The sequence below is a fragment of the Pelecanus crispus genome, chromosome 7, assembly GCF_030463565.1.
Source record: "Pelecanus crispus isolate bPelCri1 chromosome 7, bPelCri1.pri, whole genome shotgun sequence".
In the NCBI taxonomy this organism is placed as follows: Eukaryota; Metazoa; Chordata; class Aves; order Pelecaniformes; family Pelecanidae; genus Pelecanus; species Pelecanus crispus.
The window spans coordinates 29,099,328-29,113,839 of record NC_134649.1 but is presented as its reverse complement, the minus strand read 5'-3'; the positions used below and the strand labels follow the sequence as shown (position 1 = coordinate 29,113,839).

At 38.3% G+C, this 14,512-nt stretch overlaps 1 protein-coding gene across 5 annotated transcripts in view; it reads right to left on the bottom strand.

Annotated features, from left to right (window-relative positions):
• The window catches only part of TAMM41 (TAM41 mitochondrial translocator assembly and maintenance homolog), a 33,294-nt gene extending 19,102 nt beyond the window's left edge, over window positions 1-14,192 (bottom strand). For all 5 annotated transcript variants that reach the window (XM_075713922.1, XM_075713923.1, XM_075713921.1 and 2 more), the window contains exons 1-6: window positions 14,055-14,192; window positions 12,413-12,592; window positions 10,557-10,649; window positions 5,419-5,569; window positions 2,939-3,084; window positions 561-726 (exon numbers count right to left, since the gene is read on the bottom strand). In XM_075713922.1, coding sequence (XP_075570037.1) covers window positions 561-726; window positions 2,939-3,084; window positions 5,419-5,569; window positions 10,557-10,649; window positions 12,413-12,592; window positions 14,055-14,192 — 874 coding nt within the window. The remainder of the gene's footprint in view (window positions 1-560; window positions 727-2,938; window positions 3,085-5,418; window positions 5,570-10,556; window positions 10,650-12,412; window positions 12,593-14,054) is intronic.
• Window positions 14,193-14,512: the final 320 nt, after the last annotated feature.

Below are 14,512 nucleotides of genomic sequence, written 5' to 3'. Positions count from 1 at the left end.
ACCATAAGCTTTAACTTGCTCATACAACATTATCTTCCCTCAGAGAAGCTATCTGTGATGACAAGAAACACCTCAATCTTCTTCCTCAAAGCCCGAATTCTCTGCCAGAGCTCACATATCTGGACTAACAACTATGAAAACTGGGAAACGTAATGTCAGAAAGCTAGAAAATTAGCATTGCAACGTATGACTGGTAGGATATATAGCTTAGTATTTGGATGAAGTTACGCCAGTCAATAAAATCCTGAAGGTGTAAGCATCCCAAACAGAGTTAGATGGTCTAAGTAGGCCACACTAATTCCTAAAGACTACTACTTTCAGAATCCAAACCAAAACATATCTTTCTGTATCAGTAGGAAAGCTATTTGCTAGTATTTCAGACAACCTGTTTACAATCAAAGAAATCCAAAACCAGGCTTTTAGGAATGTATCTCAAGACTAACCTCTTGTTTTCTTCTTCCTTCTCTCTAAATCATCCTTCTGAACTAGAAGAACATGTACAATAAATCTGTATACCTATCATGTCTTTAAGAAGATTACAGATGCTGATCTAGGCCTACCTTGATGCACCACAACTCCACAGTCAGGGTCATGGGCAACTTGCAGTAAAATTTCTTCCACATCTCTGTTTTTTCCAGGAGGGTCTACCAAAGAAGTTATCTTTTGTTGCAGAGTCCTTGGCAAAGCCATCAGTTGTGTAAATTGACCTTCTGGACTTTTATCAATCTGAAAACATTATATAAAAAAAAAAAGACAGTAAAAAAATTCAGTGTTAATAAAGTAAGTTATCTTTTCAAAGAAGTCAGAAAAGTCTTTTGGCTATCTTTGACCTCTGATAAATATCTCAAAGAACACAATCCATTTCACTTCTAAAAATCATTGACAATGCTAATGAAAACTTCCCAAGCACTGGAAAATGCCATTATCTCGGTTCTGAACCTGAAGAATTACTCAATGCAAAGATGTTATTTTTTATCCAAGGGAAGACTAATGTACACACATGATCTTGCAGCCTCTGTAAGCAACTTTTCATTGAAACTGTATCATTTCTGCTCTATCCAATTTCCTTTGGAAACATAAGTACACTACAATGAAAAAAAAAAAAAGTTCCCAGAAGACCACTTAGCTCAGTTTCTTCTGCCTGAACATAATCAAACTATACACACACACATTTCAAGTTAGTTTGAAAAACGTTTTCTCTGCTTTAAACTCAAACCACATCTGGTTTGTATAATTTGAAGGAAACATTCATTCCACGTTTTCCAATCTAAATCAGAAATTCAATGAGCCTTTTTTGAGCACAATGATACCAACGTGCAGGCCTGTACACATTTATACAAAATGTAAGCACAGATACTGAAAAATGCATAATGAGCAGATCTCTCCAAAACTGGAGGAAAATATGAAGAGCTCGATTCCTCCCACACAACTTTTTAGACAGTTCATGGAGACATCAGACAGGAGTCTAGTTGCCCTATACACTCCCTTTAGTCAATGGGGAGAAAATGATATCCAGATGAATCACCCACTGACTACAGAGGGAACCGACAATGAGCAGGCTCTTAACATTATGTGGGACGAATCCACGCCTGAACCAGAACTACAAGAACTAGTGTCTGCCTTCAATTGTTTTTGAGTAATCTTTTAAGGAAGAATTTTCTCTGTAACTCTGAAGATGTATACTTGAAGAAGGGGTTTCTATTCTGCATTAAACAGCACTCCCAATAGCAGTTATCCTCTTCAGTCTGAGGAATAACTGCCAATAACCAGACCAAGGTGCAAGGAATACATTATTAAAGCACTTTGCTCAAAATCAACAGTAAAATGATGGCATTTAATCAACAGCCTTGATGACTATTATGGAATTATGGACAGATTTATTATCCAACAGTATATTTGTAGTATGCTACCAGGATTTGTTTAAAGGTAACACAACAGATAGTATTATTCTAACTAGCCATTTTCTTAGAGAAAGCATTACTGATTCTTTTCAAAATTAATTTAAATACTTCTTTCACCAAACTGTTCAATAGCGTATTGATAAGAAAACATGGAGACAGCTGCAGTGTAATACAGATTTGCCTACACCATACTCCAAAGCGTTGCAGTAAAACTGTTCACTGTGCTCAAGCTTGCTTATATCTGTACTTCAGTTTCTAACAAAGACACATCCTAAAAGGAGACATTAATGCGATAATTACCAAGGTGACTTGAGGATAAAGAGATACCCATGTCCATGAGACAACCCATGCTATTTGTAACTTCATGTTGAAATGTATACCACACTTGAATATTCATTCATGGACATGCACACTACAAGAGGAAAAACTGCTGTTGGACTACTGTGGCACCTCTCCCCTAATTGCAATGTTACACTTATGCCAGAAAGATGGAATTCAAGATACTGGTCATTTTGGATACCTGTTTCCCAAATACTAGGGAAAAACTGGTTTAGTATGGGTATTTAAAGATAATGCCAGAATTTCATTTGGGTTTAGTCAACTGATCTTCATAACTAGCACTCTAGGGGTTTTTTGTGAGATGCAGGTTTTAACCACAGAAAGTTGCACCTCTAAGTTACAGCCTAATCTTTTTAACACAAACCATATGTTTATTCATCACTTCCTAGACTGTTGTTTCCATATGGTAGTCATTAGAACACATGTTTTAAAATGATCTTCTCTTGTTCCCTTGCTAGGGCTCTAGTTCTGTGCCCATACTCAAAGAAAATGAACAGTAGTTACTACATATGCAGAGACTGGTATTTAAGGCAAGTCTTCTGGTTGCAGAATTAACTAAACAACAGAAACATAACAAATAGCATGTACAGCGACTAAAACTACTCGCCTTAGTGTATGGCATAATTCTTGCCTTCTGTCAATGTGATAAAGCACTTCCACTTGCTTGTTTTAAAAATGCTTTGAAGAAGAACACTTGCCTCTAGCCTTCCCAGATGGTGCTTATATACCACTTGAGGGCAGTCCTGTAATATGTTACTGTACAGCTTCTGAAAATGGGGAACATTAGGTTTCACTATGTTCTGCACTTTCGATCTGTCTTCTCCTATTACCATTCTGAAATCCCCTAGTCAAGAAAAGAAAAACAGTTAATTCATTAGGAAAAGAAAGAAAACTCAAAGGAGAATATAACAGAAATCAACATAGTACAAAGCTGTCATCTGAAACTTTATTCTTCAATTCTACCAATGCCTATATAACCCACAATAAGGTTCACCTTCTAATAGTCAAAAAAGACTATTCAAATACCTTCAAGCAGAGAAAATAAGATTCAGAATTGTTATGTGACCTCTGATATGCTGTAATGTCATCAACTCATGTGTCCACATTTTCACTTGGACAACAAAAAAATTCCAGCTGTTAAGCTCAGCCTGGAAAGCAGCAGTAACACAGTTACATTCTTTGCAACTATACATCAGTTTCAACAGATTACTGAACAGATTGACCAGCACCAATACTTTGTATCCAGAAACAAATAACCTTCAATTTTCCAATATTGAAAGAAAATAATTTGCATTGTCTCTGCACTTCAAGGGCAATACCTGAAGCACAGCTAATGGCCCTCATGGTAAGATCACAGTATCGCCTTTTCCTCTTAGACATGTATTTTGTTAGTAGTTTCAAAAATCAACTCCTTTTAACACCACTGTTACATTACTGACATTTACACTTTCTTTTATGATGCAGGACTGAAAAGTTTCAAAGAGAGTGAGAGGACAGTCAGTCTGCAATAGAGCATTCATCTACCTCTATTAGGTATTACCCTGGTAGCTTCCAGGGTTACCAACCAGAAGTTAGAGGCTTAGTGCAGCACATATCAACAAACAAAATCCTGAATCAATCCATTTTCCCCACTTCCCACACTCAGGAGATAAATATTGTTGCAAGGTGGCAACTTGCTAGCGTTACTTAGTTTATTTCAATTTATGCCAAGCCACAAAACAAACACTTCCCATATAAATGGTACTGACTCACTGCTCTCAAAAAAAAAATTCATAAAAAAGAAAAGGATGAACATTTTCCAAATTAAAGCATGAACAACTCTTTTCAGCAGTCTCCAAGGAGACTGATTACAGTAACACATAAAATCAATTTTGTCTACTAGTATACCCTCTGAAAAGTTTAAGACTTAACAAAATGGCAGCAAAATAAAATATCCACAAACATGTCACTGACAGCCTTTTTCTTGAACAGTCCCAACGGGGAGTCTTAGTGCTTTAGCTTTGTCCACAAAGTAGAGCCAATTTCAACATCTTACAGCATGGTAACTGATCTCCCACATTTTTGCTTAATTGCACTGTTTCAAAGGACATACAAAAAAGTATGTTAGTCACTGGCACTCACCAAGAATCTAATTACATTCCTGGACAGGTTTCAGGTGGGCAGGTATGCAGCCCTGTAGCAAACATCCCTGGTTAGCAACCCTTAGCCATGCCACTCACTACCCTCTTCACTGTCACTTTCAAACAGATAATGACTCAGAAAAAAACTGCTAAGGAAAAGCGGAACAAATTGCAATCTAAACTGACCAGGTAAGTACTACGTAACGGACAGTAACACTCCTCAGCAGAGCCAAGCTGCAGCTTATAAAGCCTGCCTGCCTACCTGTGCGTTTTTCTAAAAGCCAAACTTGCATTTCCATATGAGCAAAGAAAGTGCTGTGTAAAGTACACCTCCAACCAAACTTGTTCATAGTGATTTCATTAAGGATATCAACATTTAAAGAGCAATGCTGAATTAAATTGTAACAATTAAATCTTGTACTGAAGAGTCACTTGGAGCAATTTCTTAATTTTTTTTCCGTACCAATTCATACCAATTTCGTAACTAAAGGAGGAAATTCTGTTACCAAAACAAAAGTCAACAAATACCAACGAGGAGGTGAGTGTTAAATGTACATTGAAGAATCATAATCTGGATCTTTAAGTAAACTAAATAAGAACCTTAAACACAGCACATTCAGAAAGTAAGAGATAACAAAGCATGGGTCAGACTATCAGATGAATCAACATTACACCGAGAGTGAAAAGAAAAAAGTTCTTCCAGGATTTTGAACCATTAAAACCAAAATACAACCCATACAAACAGGGGGGGGAAAAAAAAACACAAAACAACCCAAACACATCAGTTCACCATATTCAATCACCCATACTTATCTGTTCATAAATCAAGCAGGTGTAAGAAGTTTTGCTTATGTACCTATACCTGTTTTCTATGAATAAGCACAATAAGTGTTTCCAAGCTGTTATATAACACAGCAGTAAAATACAGTTATTGGAGCATGCAACAGTGTAGGCCCAAAGCAAGAGAGCAGATGACTTACACATTAGACTTCCTACTGCGGTACAACAGCTCCAACTACAGCTTTTCTCCTCAAAGACTTTAGACACCATATACTAACCAGAATAGGAGAGTCCTGCAATCTGCATATAGAGGTCTTCTTCAGAGAAACTTTCTGGTAACATGAGAAAGGCTGCTGTGACTGCACTCTTCAGATTGCTAACAAGAGCAGCTTGCAGCTTGCTATTCTCATTCTGTGTCAGTATTTTCACCTGAAAAAGCAGAGTCATTGGAAGCAAGACTTCAGGAAAGCATTACACTGAAGATGGAGCTAGAAATGTTACTCAATCCAACGTGAAAAATAAGTAAGAAATTTATTTAAGATTAAATCCTATTATTATGGTACAATAAAGACTAGAGTGTCCCCTTTTGTTTACACAGTGGGAGGGAGAGAGAGAGGAACATCTTTTTTAAGAATTAACACCCTGCTACAAAAGGCTGTTTTTACAAACACTTTCAGAATTGCTATAAGCAACAGCCATTAACTAATCTCGGAAGAGCTATTCATCTTTCAATATTCATGAATTTAGGATTAATCAAAACAGTAAATATGAATGCATTAACAGAAATACTTCATATGTGATTACACAACAAGAAAAAAAGACCACTGTCACACTGAAAGACAATGGAATACAAGACAAAGAGGTAAGTTTTCCTATTCATCTTCATTCTGGTTTTGGTTTTGGGGTTGTTTTTTTTTTTAAATAGAGGACTCCTATCACATGCTTCAAGTAGTTTCTTAGGCATTAGTTATCCTCCTAGAAGAAGCAGGGCTTTATTTTGCACTTTGTATGAGCAGAATGTGAACTCAATGGGAACTTCACATATACAGGAAGAACATATCACTGAAGTTGAGCGCTTCTACGTGCCACAAAGAAAAGTTTATTTTTAGGAAACATTCAACAAGACAAACTACAGAATCCAGTCACCTAGGATATGGAAATATACTGGAATAAAAAGCAGATCTTTAGTAAGAACTGAATATAGAAACATATTATTATAGAACATTAGACAGATGAAGTCAGCCTGGTTTACAAGATGGCCAACTATGCTCTTCCAGAAACAACTCTCCCAAGAATACCTGCCCATTGTGAGTTTCCATCTTTTTCAAGTGTTCTGATTAAGCAATACTGTCTTGCTTATAAAGGGCAGCTTCTTAGTATTTGTTTACTCTGGAATACCTTAAAATGCAAACCCACTGGCAGTTATGAACAAATGTATCCAACTTGTTTTTACTCCCCAAAAGCCCATTCACACACAAATGAGTTGCAGTATTACTTGAAATTCTGCCCCCCAAATATAACCTTAAAAAGCTAAGGTATACTTTCAAATAAATATTTTCCTTTAGGAATGTAAATACTCTGTTAATGAAGGAAAAAATAACAAACCCAGATTCAGTAAAAGTAAGAGAATCAGACATATCTGTTACACAAAATTCTTTTTATAGAAAGGACATGAACAAAGCGATGTCATGGCTGGCCAATACTATATTCAGAATATAATTTTTAATTATGGTGAAATATTTAAGAGGGATAAAACTAGAACAATATCTTATTTTGACATGGCGGTGAATGCAACAGTATACAGGCTGCTTGTTTCAATCATTCCACAGCAAAGCATGGTTTTGCCTAATATCAAATCTATACAATAGTCTGGAATTCGTCCAGGGTGGATTTTTGAAGGATGTTTTCCCTTCTTTGATTTTCATTTTAAAAATAAAGAGTTCATTGTACAAGCAAAAATTTCAGAATTCCTCCTAACTTCTCCTGCAAATTGCTTTATATTTTTTAGCATTAAAATGAAAGACAATGATAAAACACATTAAAATACAATACATTCATCTGCCAGGGGGCCCAGAGTAAATTTTATTTCCTTAAAAACCATGGGAGAAGTTTACTGAATGCATACAGACTTGCTCAAATAAGATCCAATAAACAAGACAGGTTGGTCATGAGGATAAACTAATACTTAAAATCTCATCAACTAATTCACTTATACGTACTTTCATAACTTGCTGCTACAGGGAAACTCTAAGGAAAGCAGAAGAGAGAAGTCTGTAGCACCCCAAGCAGTCACGCAAACTGCTTATATCTTAGGCTAGCCCTGGAAATAACAGCAAGTTATGGGCCTGTTTTAAGAACACCACAGTTACAGCCTTTTAAAATGTGAAATGCAGCAGAGATGCTATTCCTTCTCATGGAAGACCATGGACTTGCTTTAGTGAAGTAAAAGAAATAATCTCCTCCTCTGCTAAAAATACTCCCTAACATAAACCAGATTTTTTTCAAAGGGAAATATGCTAGGCTTCAAAATATAAACACATGAAACACTGCAGTAGTGACACCATTTATGAACAAATTTTAAACAGTTCAGGTAGCTAGAAATCTCCCAGGAAGACAGAGTGCAATAGTTATCACCGAGGTATGACAAGGATGAATGTTGATTCCTGGGGTAAATCTGAAAGAAGACCAAAGTTAAGGAAGGCTTTTTCTTAGTACAGAGAACTTATGATCAGAACTAGTCATTGTACCATATCACATAAGGGGGAAAGGGAGCAGCCAATTTATTCTCGTTTTACAGTATACAGAGAATTCAGTTAACTAACAGTTAACTGCTAACAGTTGAGACTTTAAAATTACTAAATATTTTAAATAAGGGATATATTCAATTTTAGAAATAAGCATGACCCTCAGTCATCACAACAGTTTAAAGTAGGAAATATACTACCTTCACTGCTAGGAAATTCATATACAAGAAGCTGCAGGCACATGTACACAAAGATACTTACAAACAAAAGACACAAAGAAAATCTCATTATAGAATGAAAGGTGTCAAAAGCGCTATTCCAGTTTGCCATTTGGCCATGTCCACACTCGGCTAAATACCATGATAAGAGGATTTTTCCATTCTCTTTCAAAAAATGTTTTTACAGATTTGGACAATGGAGAAAAAAAAAAAAATCTGTAACATGTGCTCTGTCACACCTTCATGGGAATTTTTATAATATAAAAAACCTGAACATCCCAAGACCCCACTAAAAAGTACAAGATATTTCTATACACTATTCATACTCCTCTCTCTCTCACCTCACTTCAATTTATTAAACACTTCCTTCTCTTAATAGTATCTCCAGGACAACAGTCAATACAGCTGCTTACACTAAAGCAATTACTTACACTCTATGTTTAACAAAAATCAGTAATACTTCAGATGCTTTTTAAAATCTTCTTCCTCTGAAAACCAACTGTGTGTCACTTGTGCTTATTTATTTTACTTTTTAGGTACAGCAGCATTTTTCTCCCCAGGAAACCTGTCAGTTATGGAGAAATTACAACTAAGTTTATTCAATTTTTCAATACAGTTAAATGGGAATTTAGCATTATAAATTTCATGTGGGATGAAAAGCCAATAAACTTTTAACACAAAGAAGCCTGGGAAGAAAGTCAGCATTTCTAAGCAGCAACTCCAAACTCCATCTATTCTGCCAAACATTCTGGAAAGATTATTTGGTCAAGGCAACCAGTTTATAACAGAAACAAAAACCTCCAGTGAAAATTAAGCCAAGATTTTCAAGTCAGAGCAAATGTTTTAGCTCATGTGCTAGAATAGCTTGGATAGCTTTCACTCATAGAACAGCAGCTTTGTAATGGAACACCAGAAAGGCGCTGGGCTCTTTCTCCTCTATCTCAGAGTAAGGAGGAAATTCCCAAACAAACTGTTAAACAATATTAATCTGGCTTCAGTCAGCTGTGTCTAGAACTAGCACAGATGGCACATGGTATGTAAGAGATTATAGTGTACAAGAAAACAAACCTAAGCCTGTGTCCCCTCCAAAAGAAGCTTATTGCACATTTTTAAGGATGTAAAAAAAGCTTTCTATTGATACCACCTAAAACATATATATGAAAACATCAAACCACTGGTGAAGCCAGAACCAGCACATATTTGAAACCTGCACAACAGATCTAAACAGATTATTTGGTCATTTTTGGCCAACAGGGTATAACATTCAAAATCCTAGTTAGTGATTTTATAGATTCTACAGGAAAAGACAGTTTAAACATTCACCAAGTAATCTTTCGGTCCAATTCTAGTTTAAGTCCTGCAGTCTTTCCTCAGTGCAAATTCCTGTGAGCTTTATGAAAATAATCCAGACTGCTTTCTTCTTTTATCTATTAAACACATATGCAGCATCTCCACTGTCTTGTTGGCAACCAAACAAAATACCAAATTCTGCCGCCTTCTGCAAGTATGTGCTCCCATTGAATTTAACCAAAAGATACGAAGCACAATTTATATATACTAAGATGAAAAATCCTAAAATAAATCAAAGCAGCAGCAAATGCAGTTACACTGAAAATAAATATTCAGTATTCATTATTAATGTGAAATTCAGAATACTTCCTTCAGTTATTTTTCTCAATATATTAAGTTTCATTCTTTATAAAGATAACAGCTGTTCTAACCTGTATCATGCTATAATACATCCCTGGAGATAAAGAAAAGCCAGTAGCACCAAGATAATCTATTCAAACTTTCACCCCAAATTTTTTGTTAAAAGCATAGTTAACTTCTGTTCTAAGACTTGAACAGAGTTCTCCTCTCCTTCCTCCCACCCCTCTTAAGAAATTTTAACTTAGCACTGCTGCCATCTGCTGATAGCACACTGAATCAGGGATGCATGGGAAAGCAAAGACCTCATTTTTTATGACCCAAACATAGAGAAGAAAAACCAACATGCTTAACACATGGTTCAGTCAATTATAGATACTTTTAACCATACAATGAACTAGACAGTAACTGCACAGCAAAGCAGCTTTCATCTTTAAAGATTTCCATTATTTAACTGTATTAAATTTTGGTGACTCCTACAAATTTGTTACAAAAGGTAAATATGCATTTAACATTAAATGGACTTTGAGTTAATGTAGTCCAGTTATTCCAGTCAAAAAACTGTGATTAATATACTTACCTTTAGGTTTTTTTCCACATAACACAGAATATCATTAAGGACTACATTTCACTTCCTTTTTGAGAGATTATCCCTCTAAGACTAGACTCTCTAAATCAGGGCAGATCATTTGTTCAGTACTGATGCATAAATCCTTAACAGTTTGAAGTTGAAACGACAGCTGATAATTTTCCAGCCCTGTAATTTCCTGCATTTCAAGACAAGTAACTGAACAGACTAACAGTTACCGGTTTTTGTAGGCGTCCAGCGACATAGAGGGTTTTCCAGTGAAGTAAATCATCAATCAGGGTATCAGTGCTAATTACACCGTATTTTATCATCTGGAAAAAAACAAAATAAAGGCTTTTGAAAAACCATATATCTGCACCATTTTCACTATATGAAACTTACTAATTACTTACTACGACTGTCATTAATTCTAAGGAACACATACCTCCAATAAAAAAAATGGATGCAAAGCATTAAAATATTTTAATGTTTTAATGAACACAGGAGGTAAAAAAAAAATAATTCCTATTTACATGCAAACTTATGCATTTACATGCACAAAACCCTCTAAGATCCTTTCTAGAATCAAAGTTACAATAAAGTCACCCCAGGATCAATCACTAAAGCAAAAGACTTCAAGTCCCAAAGAAACCTAGTCTAGACAGACATTGGCACTGAAGAGATCTGAACATTAAAATACAACTGTTCATAAAAAGATTTTGGAAAGGTTATGATCAGTTTTGTATCAGCCAGACATTACAATAGTTTGAATAATCCACAGTATTCTTTATGATATTGAAAACACTCAAGAAATATCTTGTCAGAGATCTAAAATAAACAAAACTGCTAAGACATTTACATGCACCATTATTGAGGAGTGGGGTGTATATCAGGGAGCTTTTGCTTTTTTATGTTAGAAAACAAACTGTGTTTTGGGGTTTTTTTTAGATTATTTTATGTAACTGGAAAAAAGATGAACTTTCAACAGTTTGCTACCAATTTGCACTTCCTGAGTTTCCAAAGATTATCACCACACCAAGGCAGCCAACTCCAGAATTTCTGGATAACAAAGGACCACAGACTGTGATATGACTGAATCATTACAGTGTGAGATAAGAGCATAGAGAGCCAAGAACAATAGAATTTCATAGCAAATATCATTGGTCCTTAAAATAAAATCCAAAATCCCTTTTTACATAAAGTGAACAAGGTTTAAACCCCAAATTCTTGCCTCATACAGATGCCTTTAGACAAAATAGCAAGTATGTAATAGACTACTTTATCTACCTCTCCAACTTTCTATGAAGAATTCTGACATACACCCAACATTACTGCAACCATGCATGCTCTGAGAAACTTCAGTTAGGTATATATTGCTCACATGACTTTTCCATGACTGTCCTTCATTTAATTTTATTTCCCATCTTTCTTAAAAGAACTTGCTTTCCCTACATACAGTTTGTCACCACATGGCAAGAGTTACTCAGAATCAACACCAAGACAGAGATACAGTGTTTCCCTCCCCTGACTCCTATCTGTACTCCTCCTTACCAGGCAGTCTACACACAGATGCAGGAGTAGGACTTGCTGGACAAGTACTACTTACCTAGAATTATTAATCATACTCAAGCTTCACAGGTCAGGATGTTAGCCATTAAGCAACACAAATGTCAATTCCAACTTGCTATGTTGAATATTTGCATTTTATGTCAAACAAACAGTAAGAATCCACTTTGTTATTACTACATGGTCAACTGCTGAAATGAAGGCCCTGTTCCCGACATGATACACTTTAAATCACCAAAACCGGCAGACACCAAGTAATAAGGAATATAAATTCAGTTTCTGAAGTGCTTTAGTTGTAAATTCCAAACAGTGCTCACTTTTAAAGTGCAAGAACAGCTGCTCTGTTTGCTTTTTAATTAATGTGCTGTTTTTGAAACAGTTTGAGACATAAATATTGAAGATACCACAAGTTAAGAACCAGCTACAATCTACAAGATTTGTTTCCTGCACAGAAATATGCTTTAAGCTAATAATTTCAATAGTTCACAGGCAACATTTGACTTAATTTACTCAAACTACTTGTACTTACCCTACCATTACATGGCACTAAAGTATTGTAGTAAATCCCTGCTCCATAGCTCTGTATGCTACTAATCTGTTTTGGCCCAAAAACTTTTAAGAAGGAATAATGACTCCTGTTCTTTAACAAGTTCATCATATGCCAGGTCACAGAATCATCAACAGCAAACACAAAGTCCAGCATATTGTCCTGTGGATAAGGAAAAAAGTATTGGGGTTTATATGTCAGGAAGGAATCAATGTTAATCATATTAATCTAAGATATACATAGTATTGAACTATCAGCTAATCATTTTTCACATAAGTAAGAAAAAATAAAACCAAAACACAAGCATTAATGTCAAATACAGTTTAAAGGTTCTGATGCAGTTATATGTTTTCTAGTCAGTCTAGCAGAGATGGTCCAGAATTTTCCTGTCCTTCTGCTTAAGTGACCAGCCTTCAACCCTCTCAAACAGGGGAACATGTAACGAGATCTTCATGATCCTAGTCCACAGCTCAGTGTAACAACTTAAACTGCTAACAAACAGGACTTTTGCTAATATGCGAGGCCATGAATTGGGAGGTACGGGCAGATAAAGCCAGCTTAGTGCAGGCAGCACGAAATTGCACTTCTAGTGTATTCACTTGCTTTTGTCAACAAAATGATCCAAACTCCAAAGACTTGTAATGTACAATGCATGCCCTGCTCTTCTAAAGAAATCCATCCACACATTCCCTGCACACAGACAAAGTTAACAGTCTACAACTCATACCTACAACAAACTAATATTTGGCATGACATTGCTTCAAATCCATTAGGCCTACCTTAGACTTACTATCCATTAGACTTACTAACTCTGGGTTACGTCTTAGCTAATCAGTTATTACTACTAAAAAGACAGTCTGTTAGCTACCTTTTCCCCCATTCTTTTGTGTGAGCATGAGGTGCTGTTAGAGCTCTGAAATTATTATCCTCCATTTTTCTATTTTCAGAAAGGAAAATGAGACACATGTAAAGCCGCGTTTGTGGGGAGCGCTTAATAGGCAAACCACAACAAGCAATACTGCCTATTAACAATTTTAAAAAGATCAAACACATACACACACGTATTTAAAAAAAAAAAAAACCAACCCAAACCCACTATTTCCAAGCAGCTTGACCTCCAAATGGTGAGGAAGCACCAAGAATGCCACTTAAGTGTGGCAATGTATACATACACAGCAAACAGACTGTCTGGACACGCTGTAACTCTTTTTTTTTTTAAACCCAACAGTAAATAAGCTCTGACACACAGCTCACAGACACAAGGCTCAAGGGGCACCTGACCCACACACGGTTCTAAGACGCCTGCCAGGGACCACCCCGGAGGCCTCCCGGGCAGCCAGCAGACCCTGGCGCTCTACCTCGGCACGGCCCGGGACATCTGCCCCGCTAACCCGCTGCTCGCTAAGGGGGCGGGGGGGGGTGGCACCTTTTCGTGCACAAGCCACAACCACGGCGCCAGAGGCAGCTCCGGGTAACGCACTGCGCCACCTCCACACCGGCAACCCCAACGCGCAAGGCCCACGGCGGCCCTCCCGCCTGCCCCCGCCACACGCCGCGGCGACGCAGGGGGAGCCCGAGGGGCCGGGCCGGGCCGGGCCGGGCCGGGGGAGGCCACCGCGCTCACCTCGCCGTGCCCGGCCGAAGCCCCCGCCTGCCGGAAGACTCCGGACCCGTAGGCGAAGGCCAGGCTGAGCTCCTGAGGGAAGTGCGCCAGGACCCGCCGGAACTTCACTCCCGAGCTCGACAGCACCGGCAGCGCCATGGCGCCGGCCCGCCTTCCCGCCGCGCCGCCTCTCCCCGCCCACCGGCTGAGGCGGCGGCGCGGGGAAGAGAGGCCGCAGCCGGGCGGGCGCGGCGGTGCCGGCGCACAGCGCCCCCTGCCGCCCGGCGTGGGGAGGGCGGGGCTGGGCCGCCCGGCGCGGCGGCTGCCCGGGGGCGGTGGCTCCCGCGGGCCAGGCGGCGCTGAGGGAGCTCCCCTCGGGCGGGCGCGGCCACCCGCGCCGGGGCCTCCCTCAGCGCCCCGGAGCCCCGGGACGGCGCATTCCCCGCGGTAAGGCCCGTGGAGGTGTCAGGGGGCGGGCT